Source organism: Hylobates moloch, unplaced genomic scaffold, assembly GCF_009828535.3.
Source record: "Hylobates moloch isolate HMO894 unplaced genomic scaffold, HMol_V3 SCAFFOLD_1, whole genome shotgun sequence".
In the NCBI taxonomy this organism is placed as follows: Eukaryota; Metazoa; Chordata; class Mammalia; order Primates; family Hylobatidae; genus Hylobates; species Hylobates moloch.
In genome coordinates, this window is record NW_026652276.1 from 202,278,231 (window position 1) to 202,296,123 (window position 17,893).

General features: G+C 39.3%; 1 protein-coding gene across 2 annotated transcripts; it reads left to right on the plus strand.

The window, feature by feature from the left end:
- The first annotated feature begins 380 nt into the window (after positions 1 to 380).
- Positions 381 to 16,272, plus strand: WNT16 (Wnt family member 16). Of its 2 annotated transcripts, none has more exons than XM_032761572.2 (4): positions 381 to 494; positions 4,803 to 5,053; positions 6,911 to 7,197; positions 14,050 to 16,272. In XM_032761572.2, exons 1-4 carry the CDS (start codon positions 430 to 432, stop codon positions 14,512 to 14,514), a joined length of 1,068 nt encoding a protein of 355 aa, XP_032617463.1. In that variant the 5' UTR covers positions 381 to 429; the 3' UTR covers positions 14,515 to 16,272. The 2 variants fall into 2 exon arrangements, with proteins under 2 accessions (XP_032617463.1, XP_032617460.1); XM_032761569.1 differs by lacking the exon at positions 381 to 494 and adding an exon at positions 4,240 to 4,624.
- Positions 16,273 to 17,893: the final 1,621 nt, after the last annotated feature.

Below are 17,893 nucleotides of genomic sequence, written 5' to 3' on the forward strand. Positions count from 1 at the left end.
AAAAACCCTGGCTTATGCCACCTTGGGGACTGAACCATCTTTCAGGTAGACAAGTTCCTGTCAATGGCTAAGGTTTCCTCCACCTGCAGCCCCCCAGCAAATGCAGTTTCCCCCTCCCCACCATGTGCGTGCACGCGCGCGCGCGCGCGCACACACACACACACACACACACACACACACACACACACACACGTACCACTCTCCTCCCTCTAGCCCTATGGTAGCTCCAGTAAGAGATTCAGATCTGAAAAAAATTTTTGATAATTTTACAAATGAAAAAACTGAGACTCAAAGTTGAAATGAGTAGTCTATGATCATCACGTGCTGACAGGAGCCCCGGTTACCCAACCCAACCCAGTGTTCTTTCCACTGCCCCTCTCAGCCTGCAAAAACCACAGAGGGCAAAGCCAGAAAGATGGAAAAGCACCCATGCAGCTCACCACTTGCCTCAGGGAGACCCTCTTCACAGGGGCTTCTCAAAAGACCTCCCTATGGTGAGTTTTGTTTATTTTCGGAGAACAAAACTTTTTCAATGTTTCAGTGGAGAGATCTGTGAACTGTGATGTAAGGAACCACAGACACCAGTAAAAAATTTTGGCCCAAAGACCCGGTAATCTGAGTTTTAAGATTTGGGGATTTGATCAGGGAAAAAAAAATTTACATATATATGCATATATATGTAATTTTTATATGTTTACATATATGCATATATATGTAAATTTATATGTATTTTATATATGCATATATATGTAAATTTATATATATTATACATATATGCATATATATGTAAATTTATATATATGCATATATATATGCACATATATATATAAAAAACACCTAACATATCTCTCTCTATACACACACACACTATATATATATATATACACACACAGTATATATAGATACACACTATATATATACACACACTATATATATATGTTTATATATATATGTTTATATATATATATATATGTTTTGAATTAGGTATGCAGAAGTATGTTGTAGTGAAAAAAACAGGGTCTTGGCCAGGTGCCATGGATCATGCCTATAATCCCAGCACTTTGGGAGGCTGAGGCAGGAGGATTGTTTGAGCCAGGAATTTGAGACCAGTCTGGGCAACATAGTGAGACCCCTGTCTCTACACAAAATAAAAAATGCAGCTGAATATAATGGTGCACACTTGTAGTCCCAGCTACTCAGGAGGCTGAGGGTGAGGATTGCTTGTTCCTGGGAGGTGAGGCTGCAGTGAGCCATGATAGAGCCACTGCACTCCAGCCTGGGCAATAGAATGATACCCCATCTCAAAAAAAAAAAAAAAAAAAAAAAAAGGAGGGGCCTCTAAAGGTTGATTGTTTTTGAGTAACCTCGAGCAAGTTTCTTAATCTCCCCAAATTAATTTCCTCATCTTTAAAGTGAGTATCAATTTTGTATAGAGAAAGATGGAGAATGAGACAGAGACAGACAAATAAAGACAGTAAGAGGGATTTGGGGGTGTATGGCAGCTCTCAGAACATGAAAGTTCACAATGCCTGGAACAAAATTATCATTCAAATGTCTGTTCACTGAATGAAAAGTCTGCATCTTCAGCTGGGCCAGCTCCTAGAAATATGTCTCCTTTGCTTTGGAGATATGGACAGAATGACCCCTAAGGCTCTAGCCCATACAAAAGAGATGCAAGACCACTCAGGCCCTAAAATGGTGTCTTGTGTTTGAAAATGTTTGACACAGTGGTCTCTGACTCTAAGGACAGAATACCCTCTGAGTGCACCCCAAAGGCTTTATCTGGATGTCTAGATGATGCTAGATCCCCGGAATAATAATTAAGGTAACATTCAAGTGTCTCCTCCCCACTCTGATCCCCAAGGCTGAAATAAGTAATCTTCCTTTGTGTGTTCATAGCACACTCTACTTCGTACATTTATTGCACATATTATAGCTCCCTTGTCTGTCTTGCCAGGTAGACTGTGAATTCCACAATCATTTGAGTAAGTGCTATCCCCAGTTTCTAACCCATAACGGAGACTCAATATATATTTTTGATTTTTAAAAAAACACCTCTTTAAAGCATCTACCACTGTTGGCCCTAAAATCAGCCTAAGGTATGGATATTGTCCAGCACCCCCAAAGCCAAGATTGCCTCTCCACTTCCAATTCCCCTTGAAATGAAGTAAATACTGTAGTTCCAGCATTTGGGCCTCTTACATATCCACTCAGGATGTTCCTCATTGTTAATCCACTCAATAAATTTTGTTCAAAAACAGGATCGCATGTACTAGGCCCAATGGCAGGGGTACAGCAATGAATCCGCCATGGTCCCTCTTGGAGAAGCTCACAGAATAAAGTGAGCTTGGATGAAGGCTCTGACTTTCAGAGAGGCTGCTAGCCTTTAGCCAAAATATTTCTGGATCAGTATCTACATCCTATCATCAACTTGACTCCTTGACTCTTTAAAATGTGGCTTTAGAACCTGGTACATAGTGTACACCCAATAAACATTTGTTGGATAAGGGAGTGAATGGGATAGGATGAAAATTTCAGTGAGCTTTTATTGCTCTAGGCTGATTGATATAGGAGATAAGCAGCTAATGTTATCAAATCCTTTTTTTTTTTTTTTGAGTCGGGGTCTCACTCTGTGCCGTAGGCTGGAGTGCAGTGGTGCTATCTCAGCTCACTGCAACCTCCACCTCCTGGGTTCAAGCAATTCTCCTGTCTTAGCCTCTGAGTAGCTGGGATTACAGGCATGCACCACCACGCCCAACTAATTTTGTATTTTTAGTAGGGTAGCGTTTCGCCCTGTTGGCCATGCTGGTCTTGAACTCCTGACCTCAGGTGATCTGACCACCTTGGCCTCCAAAAGTGCTGGGATTACAGGTGTGAGCCGCTGCACCTGGCTCCAAATCCTTTATTTAAGTAATTTTGGCTTTGGGCACCCACTGAGCTGATACATCCACCATGGGAATGTATTAACACTTCAAAAGATCTCTAAGGACAGATAATGCTTCTTAGAAACATTTCTTATGTCTAATTATGTGAGGTAGGCTTTTCCAATACCACAGCTAAACACCTTGCACTTGCCTTCAGATAACTCTCGGAGACCTTCCATCCTACAAAACACTGATTAACTAACCTTCCAAATCTGCCAGTAACTGGAACACTTTCTGCTTCTGAACTATCTTTGGCTCCAGGGAGTACCCTGCTAGATTCTTTAATCTCTCTTACTGCTCAGCTAAACTTATTTTCTTTTACACTTGTGTATGGTTTATTTGCACAGTTGTGGGAGGAGATCTTTTCTTTATAAATTCCCACAGGACTAGGCACACAGCAGGTATTTAATAAGTACGTTTTAAAAAATGTGTCTTCCTTGTGTTGTCCTGCCCTACAGGGACACATCGGGTAGGTGGCAAAGGGGTGCCCAATCCTAGGGGACTTTCAACTGAGGTTGGGGGAGAAGGGCAGGGACCCTCTCACCATGAGAATCGTAAGGTAGGACTGGAGAAAAAGGTCAGAGCACATCTCTCATGTACTCTAGAGCTCTCCAGAAACCTCTCACTTTCTTTGTCCCCATCTTCTGCAGGGGACTTACAGCGTTCTCAGGGACTGCAGGAAATAAGACAAACAGGGAAAAGGAAATCAGAGCACGATTGAAATATGGCAGATAAGATGCTAGACTGGAATCTTCTCTTTCGCTCAAAATAAACGCATACATAAATGACAGTGATTGTAAGCCTGAAAGTGCTTCACCCACTCTAAAGTCTCCTGACACTGGGACCTCAAGCAGGGGACTGGAAGGTCAATTTGTTTGGTACCAACTCTGACTCAAAAAAATTATTCTCCTGTGAGGTGAAGGAGAAGAAAAAAAGGTCAGTGACATTTTCCAGCCACTACACCCAGAGGGTAACCCAGATGTTGGTGGGATGGGTGGGACTCATCAAACCCACGCTTTCCCCCAAGGTTGCTAAGACAGAGCGTCCTGTAAGTCTTCGGGTTGAATCAACCCCACAACGACCCGCTCTAAGGAGACTGTGACAGCAGGAAAGGTCATGACACACCCAGGTCTGGACACGCTGTCCCTGAGGCCAGGGCCGGGAGCGCCCCCCGCGGAGCCGCTCTCCACCAATGAGAGCCTGAGGTCCCGAGATGATGAGATGCGGGGCCGCTGCTCAGCCAATCAGGCTCCAGGCGCGGCCAGGGGGAGGAGATGGGAGGAGAGGCCGGGGGCGATGGAGACGCGGATACATCAACAGAAGTTTCTCACCTAGGAATGCGAGGGGCGCTCCCGCATCTCCTGCACATCACCTCTGCGCAGGAGGAGATCCCCAAGCTGCTCTCTCCACCTCTCCTACAGCTCCCTGCAAACGAGGGGGAAGCTGCTGAGAGTCCCTATCACGGCTGGCCTTTTAATGTTGTATGCAAGGAGGAAGAGGGCGAGGGATAACTTGGTGCTGTACAACTGACCTGCGGCCCGAAGGGCCTCTGGGGAGGGGGTGCAAAACAGGAGCGGCTGGGCTGGGGGACTCCATGCGGGGGCCATGGACAGGGCGGCGCTCCTGGGACTGGCCCGCCTGTGCGCGCTGTGGGCAGCCCTGCTCGTGCTGTTCCCCTACGGAGCCCAAGGAAACTGGATGTGAGTATGGAGGTGGCAGGGACGCATCGGGTAGGTGGCAAAAGGGGTGCCCAATCCTCGGGAACTTTCAACTGAGGCTGGGGAAGAAGGGCGGGGACCCTCGGACGAGTGACCTAATTTTTCGGAAAACATCTGGAATTGGGGAGCGGCTTAAGCTACGGGCGGCCGTGTCTTACAGGTGGTTGGGCATTGCCTCCTTCGGGGTTCCAGAGAAGCTGGGCTGCGCCAATTTGCCGCTGAACAGCCGCCAGAAGGAGCTGTGCAAGAGAAAACCGTACCTGCTGCCGAGCATCCGAGAGGGCGCCCGGCTGGGCATTCAGGAGTGCAGGAGCCAGTTCAGACACGAGAGATGGAACTGCATGATCACCGCCGCCGCCACCACGGCCCCGATGGGCGCCAGCCCCCTCTTTGGCTACGAGCTGAGCAGCGGTGAGTCCTGGGACATTAGGGGTTGGTGGGGGACGGAAGGCGACAACTCCTCCACCATTCCTCCAAATTATGTAAACAGTGCTACGTGGTCCTGTGGCCCTCAAAGTTCCAAAAGAGGCTCTTTAGTGCACGGGGATTGAGAGCTACAGAGGCCAGACCTGAGGAGCAGGTGCGAGCCTGGAGGGAGGTGACTCCTCAGGTCCAGAGCGGAGCGCTAGGGCTGGAGCTGTTCCTCTTTCCTGCGGTGCGCCGCCAGAGTTGGAAAAAAAAACTCTAATTGTCCTACTCCGCCGACCCCCTCGGACCCCGTAGCGCCCCCCTACGTGGGTGACCAGCTGGAGAAACATGATGTCGGCAGCGGGGAATGCGGCTGCCGCATCTGCTTTGATTTAACCAACTCCGCTGCGCACCAAGCCCTGGACAAGTGGCTAATTGCAGCGAAGCCCCACCTTTATTGGCTCCTAGGAGCACTGAGTTGACAGAATAATGGTGATTTTTAAAGCGACTGTCCGCGACCACCCAACGTGAGGCTAACCTGAGCAGGACCACTTGTGCGCTCCTCGTTTCTTTGGCTTTTCTATCTCTTCCCTCCTCGGCGCACTCCCGCATCGCGGGAAGCTGCAGGAAAACAAAGTTCAACTTCCACGTGCGTAGTGACTTGGTAAGGATAACGGTACAGGGAGCCAGGATTGTTCCTGGAATATCAACAGATCCAAAGAATGTTAGGACTGGGGCGCTGAAAGATGCGCTGTCGTTTTTCATGTTCATTTCCGTTCCACCTCCGCCTTTGACCCTTCTCCACGCAGTCCCTGCGCGCACCCCCGCCTAGTCGCGCACCTCCCCCGCGGCGTTTTGGCCGGCACGCCCTTCCGAAGGAGTCCTGGTCCCCGTAGAGAGAAAAAAAAAAAGAGAGAGAGACAGAAAGAAAAAGAAAATAGATGTGTTTTTCACAGTTGCTGAAATGCATCAGCTGTTGAAAAGGTTTATTGGACAGCGGGCATGAAACTGTTTCTACTCCAAACTAAACATCTGGAAAGAAAAAACAAAAGTCGCCTGCTGATTCCCTTCTAGTCCACGTTATTAATGTTTTAATGGACTTTAATTTTCAAAGATTTTAGCTCAAACTCTACTGCAGGTGTGCTAAATGCATAATTTTCAGTATTCAATATTTTTAATAGAATTTTGTTTTTGCTAGTGACATTTTAATTATCTTACCTTTCATTGCCTTTAAGACTGTAAGAGGACTAGCTAATACTATATAAAATGTTTAACTGTTTCATGCTAATGCGAGATTAATCTTTAATGTGAAAGTATACGGTACCGTTTACTAATTGCTTTGGTCTTTCCTTAATTTTAATTTTCATTCTGACACGTATTATTCATGCAAACAAAAATCACACCAAAATGTTCAGCTTGTGTTCTGTGAGAGCACATTTTAAATTTAAAAAGAAAAGTAATCTAGTTTTCTTTGGGTGTTGTATTACCGTTTACAGTATCTATGCAAAGAATTTTTAATTCAGCTTGTATTACTGAGCTATGACTGTCAACTGTGCACTGAACTGGGTGCAAACATACATTTCAAATTTAAAAAGTAAACAGATGATTTTAAGGTAAAGGGAAAATGTATGACCATACAGTATATGACAATCTCTTCAAGTGGAATACTGAAAATTAATGTTGCTTTTTAAGAGACTAGAACAAGGGCAAATCTTCCTTTCTAAATATGTACTCGTTAACGCATCCATTGTGAGCAACTGAAAAATTACTTGTCCAGTAAGATGATGAGTAGGAGGCTTTCTTCTGAACATAAACAGAAGTTGCCTGGGTCTCTAATTTAGCAATTTATATTTTTTCTAGGCACCAAAGAGACAGCATTTATTTACGCTGTGATGGCTGCAGGCCTGGTGCATTCTGTGACCAGGTCATGCAGCGCAGGCAACATGACAGAGTGTTCCTGTGACACCACCTTGCAGAACGGCGGCTCAGCAAGTGAAGGCTGGCACTGGGGGGGCTGCTCCGATGATGTCCAGTATGGCATGTGGTTCAGCAGAAAGTTCCTAGATTTCCCCATCGGAAACACCACGGGCAAAGAAAACAAAGTACTATTAGCGATGAACCTACATAACAATGAAGCTGGAAGGCAGGTATGTATTAGAAAATGGAATAATCAAAATCCAGTGCCGCTAGGTAAATAACTAGGATTACAGATGTGGATGAAACTGTCAAAATGACTTAAAAAACAAACACTGGCAGCCCTCAAGTGGGATCCTGAAAATTAATATTGTTTTTAAAAGACTACAGCAATAGAAAATTATCCTTTCTAAATATTCATGCGTTAAAGCATCCATGGTAAGCAATTGAAAAATTCCTTCTCTGGTAAGAGGATAAATAGGAGGCTTTGATTAGAATAAATATATGTGTGTGTGTATATATATATACACATTTGCACGTATATTACAAACGTGTATTATACACATATATATATACTCTTTCATGAATATGTACTAACCACAATTTTGGTTCTCTAACTGATATGAGTTAAACTGTGTTATAGGATGTGTTTGTGGTTGTATACTGTGTATATCTAAAACTTTAACTATAATATAATAGATGCACAATGCCTGTAGGGTTCATTGGTTCTACCCCCTTAGTCATGGAGCCAGAATAGGGTCTACAGTATATGCCTTTCTAATAGGACTGAGTCAAATTTCATTTCCCCCAATTTGAATTTTTATTATATTTTTTTAAATCTACTTTTTAGTGGGCAATGGCTCCTAAACATGTTGTCAGTTTTGTACTTACCTTTTTTTAGCAAACATTCTTAGGGAATACGTACCCTTAACTAATACTTTTTGTAAAGGAAAGTTTTTTAAGGGAAATAGTTATTTTATTATAAAGCAATGTAGGTTAATTTTTAAAATTCATAAATACTCCTAAGCATAAAGAAGCTATAGATATATTAAATCTATAGATATTTTAAAATATCAGTATCTTAAAGATACAGAGGAGGTATATTTGAAGAACTGCTAGGTAATTAACGACTTTTATGAATTCTACATTTTTATGCTGTTTTCTTAAAATGCATCATTCTTGTAGCTAAATTTGACTTTTACATATTCACGTTAGTGAATATTGACACAATAAAGTTTGAATTCTACACCATAGTTGACTTAGTTGGCAATTCATAGTGACTTTTCTAAAAAGTCTAAATCTTTTATATGAATATATATTTTCTATGTTGTAATAAACTTTTTCAGGACAGGAATATTAGCACATATCATATATTCTTGTAAATATTCAATAACTTATAAAGGTCCCAAAGTAATCATTGCAATCTGCCACATTCTTCTGAAATAAATAAAACAAGTTGCAATGTCTCTTAGGAATCTTAAAAGTATATGTTTCATTTGTTTTCCATTTTTGGAAAGTGAATAAATGGAACCCATTTAGAATAGTTACAAGTTACCTCCAGTTTTCTTTACTTAGTCCATTTAAAATACAAAAACAGAAAAGTCAGTAAATATATCACCGTAACACTTCAAATTCAAATTTGAATTTTAATTCAATTTAAATATTTAATTCAAAATAGCAAAATAGAAAGTAAGAATGTCAGTAAATAGCTATGTAAGCTTTTCGTATTTTTGTTTATAAAATTGTAAAAGTTATTTTATTTCACTGGAATAACTCTTGCCCAGCACCATAGTTATGCACATCTCTTAAGGCTTTACATTTAAAAAAATAAATGAGTGAGATGTTGCTCCAATTTAAATATTATCCAGTAAGGGAATTTTTATTATTTCTAGCATATTAATTTTAAGAAGGTTAAACGTAATTAGCATCTGTTCTTAAAACTCTGGAGTTAAACCTAGAGATAAGATTATTCAAATTAATACATTTTTAAAACAAGAAAACAAATAAATGAGTGTTTGTTATCAACAGACCTTAAATCTTCTTTAGCCATTCTTTAAGTAAATTTGGTAGAGATTTTTAATAAACTAAAAACTCAGAACACAAAAACTCATGCTATGATTGATTCTCTTAAATAAAATAATCTTGGGACTTACAAAAAACCCTAAAGCATTCTAAAATATGTTTTTATTAATAACATTCGGCAGCTATTTGGTTTTATTTTATATTGTGTGTTTTTCAAATTAGGTAGTAATATTCCTCTCTATAACTGTTAATGTTAATCTTAAACTATTATTTATATTCTGATTTTATTAAAAACATACTTCCTATTCACCATTAATTTAAATCCATTTTTGTTGGCAAAAAATAATTTCCTAACATTACCTAGGTTCTTGCTGTTATTCTAATTAGCTTGAAAACAATTCAATTTATGCATATATGCACATTTTGTGTAAATCTCTGAGTTTTCTCTCCTGAATCATTTTTTTCACGTTGTTCATTTTTGGTTCATATTGTTTCACATTTAGATGAAATCTTAAAATATTAGAAAACATTTTCCTGGTTATTTGGTAGGTACTATGCTGGTGTTTTTGTTGTTGTTTTTATTTTCTCTTGAGGTATTATAATTCAACATAGTTTTGTATTTTTCTTTCTGTTGGTGGCAAAAAAAAAAAAAAACCACCACCATAAAAGAGGTTTCCTGGTTATTATCTAACATGGACAAGCAATCAACTCAATTTTTTCAACATTGGCAATTAGGATTTTAATCTAATAAGCATATTCTTCTGAGTAAAATCCAGGTCTGTATTCAATTGAGTTGATTTTCTCAGCCTCAAAATCACAAACTCAAAATGTAGGAAAGCGTTCAGAGAAATGTGGGTACTGGCGCTTAGTAGTACTGTGAGCAGGATAGATGATTTTCTAACCGCTAACCTTAAATACTCTGATTCCCACTTGGTTTCTGACACCATTCCTAAAGTTATGACTCCAAGAATAATGTTGCCGAATGATGATTGGCTAACAGAATGATGTGATGTCTTCCAGGGGCAGAACTTCTGGGAATAATGTGACTTGGAATATTTATGGGTATTTCTTTTGGTGTGCTTAAAATATTTCCATTCTTCCCATGTCCACCTCATAAACTTTTAAGTTTCCCTACCCCATAATTTGTTTTATGATGAGTAACTCAACAAAGTGGGAAGGGCTCAATCCCAAATTTTCATTGACCTATTCCAAGAATATTTATAAGTAGTTGAACAACACATAGTGTTTTGCTTTTCAGTAGATTCGAATATATTTTTGGACAGAAGGGGACAAAGTGGGTCAGAGGAACAGGAATCCTACGTACACCCATCCAACCTCATGTCGCAGTTTTTATAAAAACTTAGGTCATCTGATAGTTGAGAAAATGAAATGTTAGTCACAAAACGTTCCACAACAATTTTCTGGCCATTTTTATAAAATTCGGACAAAGTAATTTACTGAAAAACAATCACCAACTGCCACATTACCTCTGAGTCAAAATTGTGGAACCAATCAGTTCTTAAACCACTTCTCAAGTGGTTTCTATGTTTACATTAAGTATTAATGATGCATCTTTCCTATTTCACTTCATTAGAAATTTATCAAACCAAAATTTACACAAGGAATCCAGTAGATTAAATGCTACCCTTCTGATTGCTCTGCCATAGTTTAAAAATACTCCACCAAAATGTGCACATCTGTTTGCAATAGTTAACAAAACATTCCTCTGTTAATATCGTTATAAACCTTAACTACTCAACTAGAGTAGAGAAAGGAATTTTCTCATAACCACACAGCACTCATTCCTTTGCTATTCTCTTATGTTCCTGTTAGCGGAAAATGATGGTGATATTGCTGTAATTCAGAATGGCTATTTAACATTAATTAGGAATCCTGGAGGAAAATCTCCAGAATATGCTTTTTGGGGGAGTGTTCATGCAATTTCCTTAAATATACTTGCATTTTCCACTTTTATTTTTCCCTATTCCACTAAAATTATCCTGCTGCATATAAATACCTTATATTATTTATCAACCAGACTTTATTTTTCTGTAAATTGACTAGCTTATTAACCAGCTACTATGTGCGACAAATTTCACTAAAACTAAATCAGGTAAAATATTTATTAAAATGTGCTCTGAGAAGCAGAATTCTAATTCTGTAGAATTAAACTTTGTGTGTGTGTGTGTGTTTATCTGTCCTTGAATTTTGCATTTCATCAGTCCTGAGTGGTGATGACATTGCTTTATTCTAATTCCAGGTTGTCCAAGTTCTTTCCTTGGAGTATTATGGGGGTACAATCTTTTAAATTCCAGGTCAGGTTATTGATATTTTTTCCTTGAAGTTCATTTCTCTTTCTGTCCTAGAATACACATATATGTGTGTATATATATAGATAGATATACCCATAGATATTCTAAGAATATGTATATACCTCTATAGATGTTTGAGGATACAAAAATGATATATATCACATATAATAAAGACATTATTTACTTTATTATGTTTATTGTTGGGGACACTTATAATTCAAAGGTAATAGAATAAAACTCTAAATTGTCATCACTGAAAAATGATAAATTCCATGTATGTATTCAAAAGCGCTAATTTTCTAGGAGGGAAATCTTTCTATAATTTCAACACAAATTCAGCAGGTGATGTAATTGAATTTGAAAATCAGTCTCTCTTTTTACCCTTCATCGTGATGTAGTGCGTAACTTTTGTAGAATAACACTATTGCGGACGGGGCTAAAGCTGAGGAATTGAGAGAGAGAGCCCAGCTGGCTCAAACAATACCATTAACCTCTTAGCAGGGACACGTGTTTAAGAAGGTGTTTTTTATTACTCCCTCTTGATTCAGTTTACCAACAGGAGATGAGATAAAACTGTTCAAGTGAGCTGGACCAATTATTCAATAAGTATTTGATGAGCATCTACTTTGTCCCTCATGCTGTGCAAATTGGCAACATCTTACATGATGTCTGAAGTGGCTAATAAAAGAAAAAGTCGGCTCCCCAGTCATGATCCAGGGGAGAGACAGCTTTAAGTCACTAAGTGATGATTGTAAAGAAGGCTGATCAGCTTAAACATGGAAACATACATTGTTATGTTTTTAGCGTTCTTTGGACAATTATGTTTTGTTATTACCCAGCACTGACAGAGCTTTTTCTCGTAACCTTTGGGAACTTAAAATTTGAACAAAGGTAGGCAGATCGCATTTATTTGAACATTTATTTGCCCGGAAATGTTTTAAAGAATTGAGGGTTTTGTGAATATGAAATGCCATAAACTTAAAGAAATAAGCCTCTGTGACATACTTTATAAATTGCTGTCATAAAATCGCAGGACACCTTTTGCCCTGGGTTAAGAAGAAATAGATACATCTACTAGTTTCTTAGTTTTGTGAATTCAGAAAAATCCTATGTGCCATATGCACTACTAAGAAATATCAAGCATTGCATAAATCAATACCATATGCTCTTATTTAAGGTTGCAAATGTTATTATTTGTTTGTAATGTTGTCTCATTAGATAGTTCAGACATTTTTAAAATTTGTTTGAAAACATAACATTCTGCAAACGTGTCAATGTCAGGTTTGGTACAAAATAGCAAAGTGTAGACCCCTGTCATTTTATTGTTTTGATAAGAATTGTAAGTGGAATTTAAACTGTGAGGTTTTTCCTTTCTTCGGTGAGATTACACACATAATTTCTAAGTTATTGAATGGATAGATCCATCTTTCATTTTACCCAGCATGTTGACAGAACGTCAACTCCAAAGCTAGCCCTGAGGATTTATTAATCTGTTCTGCCATCGTCTGGGGATTGAAGGAAGCTATGCTGGCTAGCTTGGTATGTAAGAGACTAGAGCCCTAAACTTTTGAAATCTCTATATTGTTTTTGTACTCTTAACCTTACTGGAAATGTTTATCTCAACTCTATATCTTCTTTTTCAGAGAAAGGGGCTTTTATTTAGACCTTAGTGTGTGTCAGGCAGTGGACTATTACAAATATATGTAGTTTCATTTAACTTCTTAGTCTGTTTAAACCGAACTTAGCACTTAGAATTGAGAAAATTACATAAACATTATCCCCTTTGTATTTTCCATGCTAGGATAGTGCTACTGGTTCATCAAGGATAGGGCATGTGTTTTGAATTAATTTTCCAGAAAAGGAGAATTTGCTGGGGGAGGAGCCACCATACTGTAGCCCCTTCTCCTTTTGACCAACTCAACCAGATTTGTCATAGTTTCTCATGTGGCCTAGAACCAGGGGATAGCATAGTTCACCACCTCCAGCCCTCCCTTTGTATGTGACTGACTTTTATAGTGATCAAACTTGAGAACTCTCAATTGAATCAATAGGTCTCATCCGTGGATGCTCATTAAAATAATCTCAGCGGCTTTGTGAAAGTACCATGGCCTGGACACCCCACCCCCTGCCCGACCAGTGAAATCAGAATCTGAGAGGTTTGAGCATTGGTTATTTGTAAAGTTCCATGATGTTTCTTGCACCATGAGAGCTGAGGGTAACTTCTCTCCCAGTGCTTCCCAAATTTTAATGACAATCTTGTTAAAATGCAGCTTTTGGTTCTGTAGGTTTGGAGTGGGGCCTGAGAGTCTGCATATCTCACAAGTGATGCTGCTGTTGCTGGTCCCTCAGCTGTATTCTGAGTAATGAGGTGTTGAATGGTATCAGGAACATACAGGCATGCATGAACATCCTACCACGTTCAAAATTAGACCAGGGATTAGAAATAGAAGTAATATCCTTTTGTTATTGCAGATGATCTCCAATAATATTAGTCTGGTCCACTACTTTAAGTACAGCTTAGGAAGGTTTGCTCTGAAGGGTCAAGAAATTTGGACAAGACATTTGGGACAAAAACCAAAGGACAAAACATTTGAAGCCTACGCAATTTTAAAGATCATTTATGTTCAAAACCATCATTTTTATTCAAGAGGAAATAGACCCAGAAAGTTAAGTGATTAGATTAACTGTGCTTCTGTTGTTGAGTAAAACACTTTATGATTGACAGTCGAACACAATTACTGTTGGTTTCAGGCTGTCGCCAAGTTGATGTCAGTAGACTGCCGCTGCCACGGAGTTTCCGGCTCCTGTGCTGTGAAAACATGCTGGAAAACCATGTCTTCTTTTGAAAAGATTGGTCATTTGTTGAAGGATAAATACGAAAACAGTATCCAGATATCAGAAAAAATAAAGAGGAAAATGCGCAGGAGAGAAAAAGATCAGAGGAAAATACCAATCCACAAGGATGATCTGCTTTATGTTAATAAGTCTCCCAACTACTGTGTAGAAGATAAGAAACTGGGAATCCCAGGGACACAAGGCAGAGAATGCAACCGTACATCGGAGGGTGCAGATGGCTGCAACCTCCTCTGCTGTGGCCGAGGTTACAACACCCACGTGGTCAGGCACGTGGAGAGGTGTGAGTGTAAGTTCATCTGGTGCTGCTATGTCCGTTGCAGGAGGTGTGAAAGCATGACTGATGTCCATACTTGCAAGTAACCACTCCATCCAGCCTTGGGCAAGATGCCTCAGCAATATACAATGGCATTGCAACCAGAGAGGTGCCCCTCCCTGTGCAGCGCTAGTAAAGTTGACTCTTGCAGTGGAATCCCTAGAACCTTGGACCTCTCTGAGAGTTTCCCTTACCTGATCGACATATTTTCCTTTATCTGATCAATCCATCAATCATGTGGATTTCTTAGGATTCTAATGTTGAAAAGGTTTATATTCACCCTTTGCTGATTTGGGGAATATATATTGACACACAAGGAAGATAATCTGTTTCCTAAGCAAGAAATAACAGGAAAGATCCCTTATGCCAGGAGGCCTGCCATACTCAGGATAAGATCCTTGAATATGGGACTTAGTTACAGGACTCAATAATGGTGGGTGAACATTAGTCATTTTTAAAAGACACCTCTTATAACAATAAGGAGACGTTAACATGAATCTCACTGATTCTCTCAGTATTTTAATTGAAGAAATCATACTGTTTGTGCGTAGATAGCTGTTGAAAAGTTAACATAAGCATTGGGTGCAGACTTACTCTTTCATGCACTTCCAAAGAAAGGTAATCAAAAAGAATCTTCTTAAGTGATACAATATCCCTAAAAAAAAGATCATTACAGATGTTTAGTGACAAAGAATCAATATGTAAAAAGTATAATGAATGATTTAGATTTTAAGTGCCTTTTCACTGGGAGAATCTGGAAAAACCTCCATAAGGTATATAGCAATCTTTGATCTTTAGATTCATACTTTTATCACAGACCAGTTTCAACTGTTAAAAACCCACCTCTGAGATACTAGGGGGGAGGATCCTGAAACATGCGGGAAAAGTAAAGGTAAAAAGTGGAGGTAAAAATATAATTTCATACATTGTAAAGAAAAGCACCCTTTAAATGTGTAAAGACAGTGTTTTGTAAAGAATTTTGTTTAAAAAGTTTCTATTTTGTAAATACAGTACTTAAGTTATATGATCTATATTAAAACATTTATTGACAAAGCCCAAGAGCTAAGGCAGTAAAATTATCTCATAAATAAGATTAGCTTCTTTTTTTTCATACTATTAACACTATTTTTTTGGACATTGAAGAGAATTTAACTTAGCAGTTAGTTATGTGGATGTGTATTTCTTGCTAAAATGACAGTTTTATATGTTACAGATTAAAATATGTTGCAAAATATCAAAAATTGTGCTTTTTCAAGCAGTAAGATTAACTGAATTCTCTTTTCACATTAGTTATGCTTAAATCATAAGGTTATTATAATAAATTATATTAGTAAAAGTCTTAACTGGAAAAAAGAATCTAAATCAGAATAGTGATCAATTTGTGGATTTGATATCCTGGATATTTATTATATTTTATGTAATGCTGCATTTCTATTTGAATGTTAAGTGGTCTTTCTTGTTTTAATATTCATGCATTTATATTCATCATATTTTACAAGGTTCCTGGTAAAAATTACAGGGCTCTATTTAAGGATGTATTTTAATGTAAATGCTTATGTTTTTTATGAATTGTTAAATATTTCAGTATTATATAGAAAAAATAGATTTTTTAAATTCAGAATGGACAAAGAGAAATATTCATTTTCTTATTAATAAGATAAAGAAATGTTTCCCTGCCCCACAGTCTTCATTCTATTTCTCTTTAATTTTATTCACTGAGGCAGAGAAACAATTTTTGAAAACGAGCAAACCCATGGAAAATGTCTCAGGTCTAATATTAAAATCAAGACTAAGCATTTAACTGTCATCGTAAAGTTTTACAAAGTTATTATTTACTAAATGAGAGACATAGAAATGGCAAATATATGAATATAGTGCATATTTAAAAGTGGTTTTCCAGTCTTTAGCATTCCTTGAACAGAATAATCTGAAAATAGACACTCTCTCCTGCCTATTTTTTCAAAGTAAATCTATTTTGAACATAATCACCCATTTTTTTTAAAAAAGACTGTAGTGTCTATTAACAACCAATTTCTTCTATTAATTAGAAAACCTTTCATAATTACCTTATCAATTGAGTGTGAGAATCAGGCAGCATCTAATTTACAAACACTTGATTACTGTTCAGCCTTTCCTTTAAAACAGTGATGCTGACTCAGGCACCTCTCTCTGGGATGCCTAAGCAAAAACTCCTCCTAACTCCAAACCTGTGTCTTTGGGTTCTTCTTTTCTTCTCACGTTTGGTATCACCATGGACGCCATCCTTAAGTTTCTCACCTTTTTTTTTAGACAGTCTCACTCTGTTGCCCAGGCTGGAGTGCAGTGGCCCGATCTCGGCTCACTGCAACCTCTGCCTTCTGGGTTCAAACGATTCTCCCGCTTCAGCCTCCCAAGTAGCTGGGATTACAGGCATGTGCCACCATGACTAGCTAATTTTTGTATTTTTGGTAGGACGGAGTTTCACCATGTTGGCCAGGCTGGTCTCAAACTCTTGACCTCAAGTGGTCCACCCACCTCGGCCTCCCAAAGTGTTGGGATTACAGGCGTGAGCTACCGCGCCTGGCCATCACCTATCTGTCTTATTGGCTGACAGCCTGCCCTTAGCCCATTTCCATCCCACTCCCAGTCATGGTAGAGGAAGCACCATGGTGCTCCTGGGAACACAATTCTGGGACCCAAAAGCTCCTATCTAGTTTAAACCACATTGCCTGCATTCATTAGGGCCCCTTATGTTGCAAGTAACGGAAAACTCAACCCAGACTGACTTAAACATTAAATATGTTGACTCAGTAACTAAAACCTCCAAACCTGTGACTGGTTCAGGGGAAGCTTGATCCATAAGCTCACACCATGTTCCCTGGGCTCAGGTCTCTCTATTTCTTTAGGCTGGCTACTGGCCAAGTCTTCTACTTCAGGGTCCATGCAGTGCTGTGTCCCAACCTCTTCCAAAGTCTCCCACCCCCGGCATCTCCGGGATCTCTACTTTTCTTAGTAACATGGCTGCCATGCTTCCAGACCTCACATTCTCCTACCTACCACTCATTCTAAGGAAAGAGGGGTCCCAATCTCAAGAAAGAGAGGTTCTCTCCTGGTTTGCTCACACAGATGGAAAGAAAATCTTTTCTTTCTCAGAGGGTTCAGCAAAGAGGTCTCCTGAGTCTCAATGTTTCTAACTGATTAAATGTGCCTCTCTCTGAAAAAATCACCATGACCATTGGGAGTTTTAGGTGAGCCATAGGTACATTGATCCATCTTAAGGCCATCATGACCCTGGAAGTGGAAGTGGGATTCCCCAGAACTAAAATTACACAGCATGAGAATAGACAGGGAGGTGGTTTCCCTAAAGGAAAACCAGGGTGTTATGTTACCGGTAAGGAGAACCTGGGTTCTGGGCAGCAAAGACATTTTCTGTCTTAGTTCTAGTGA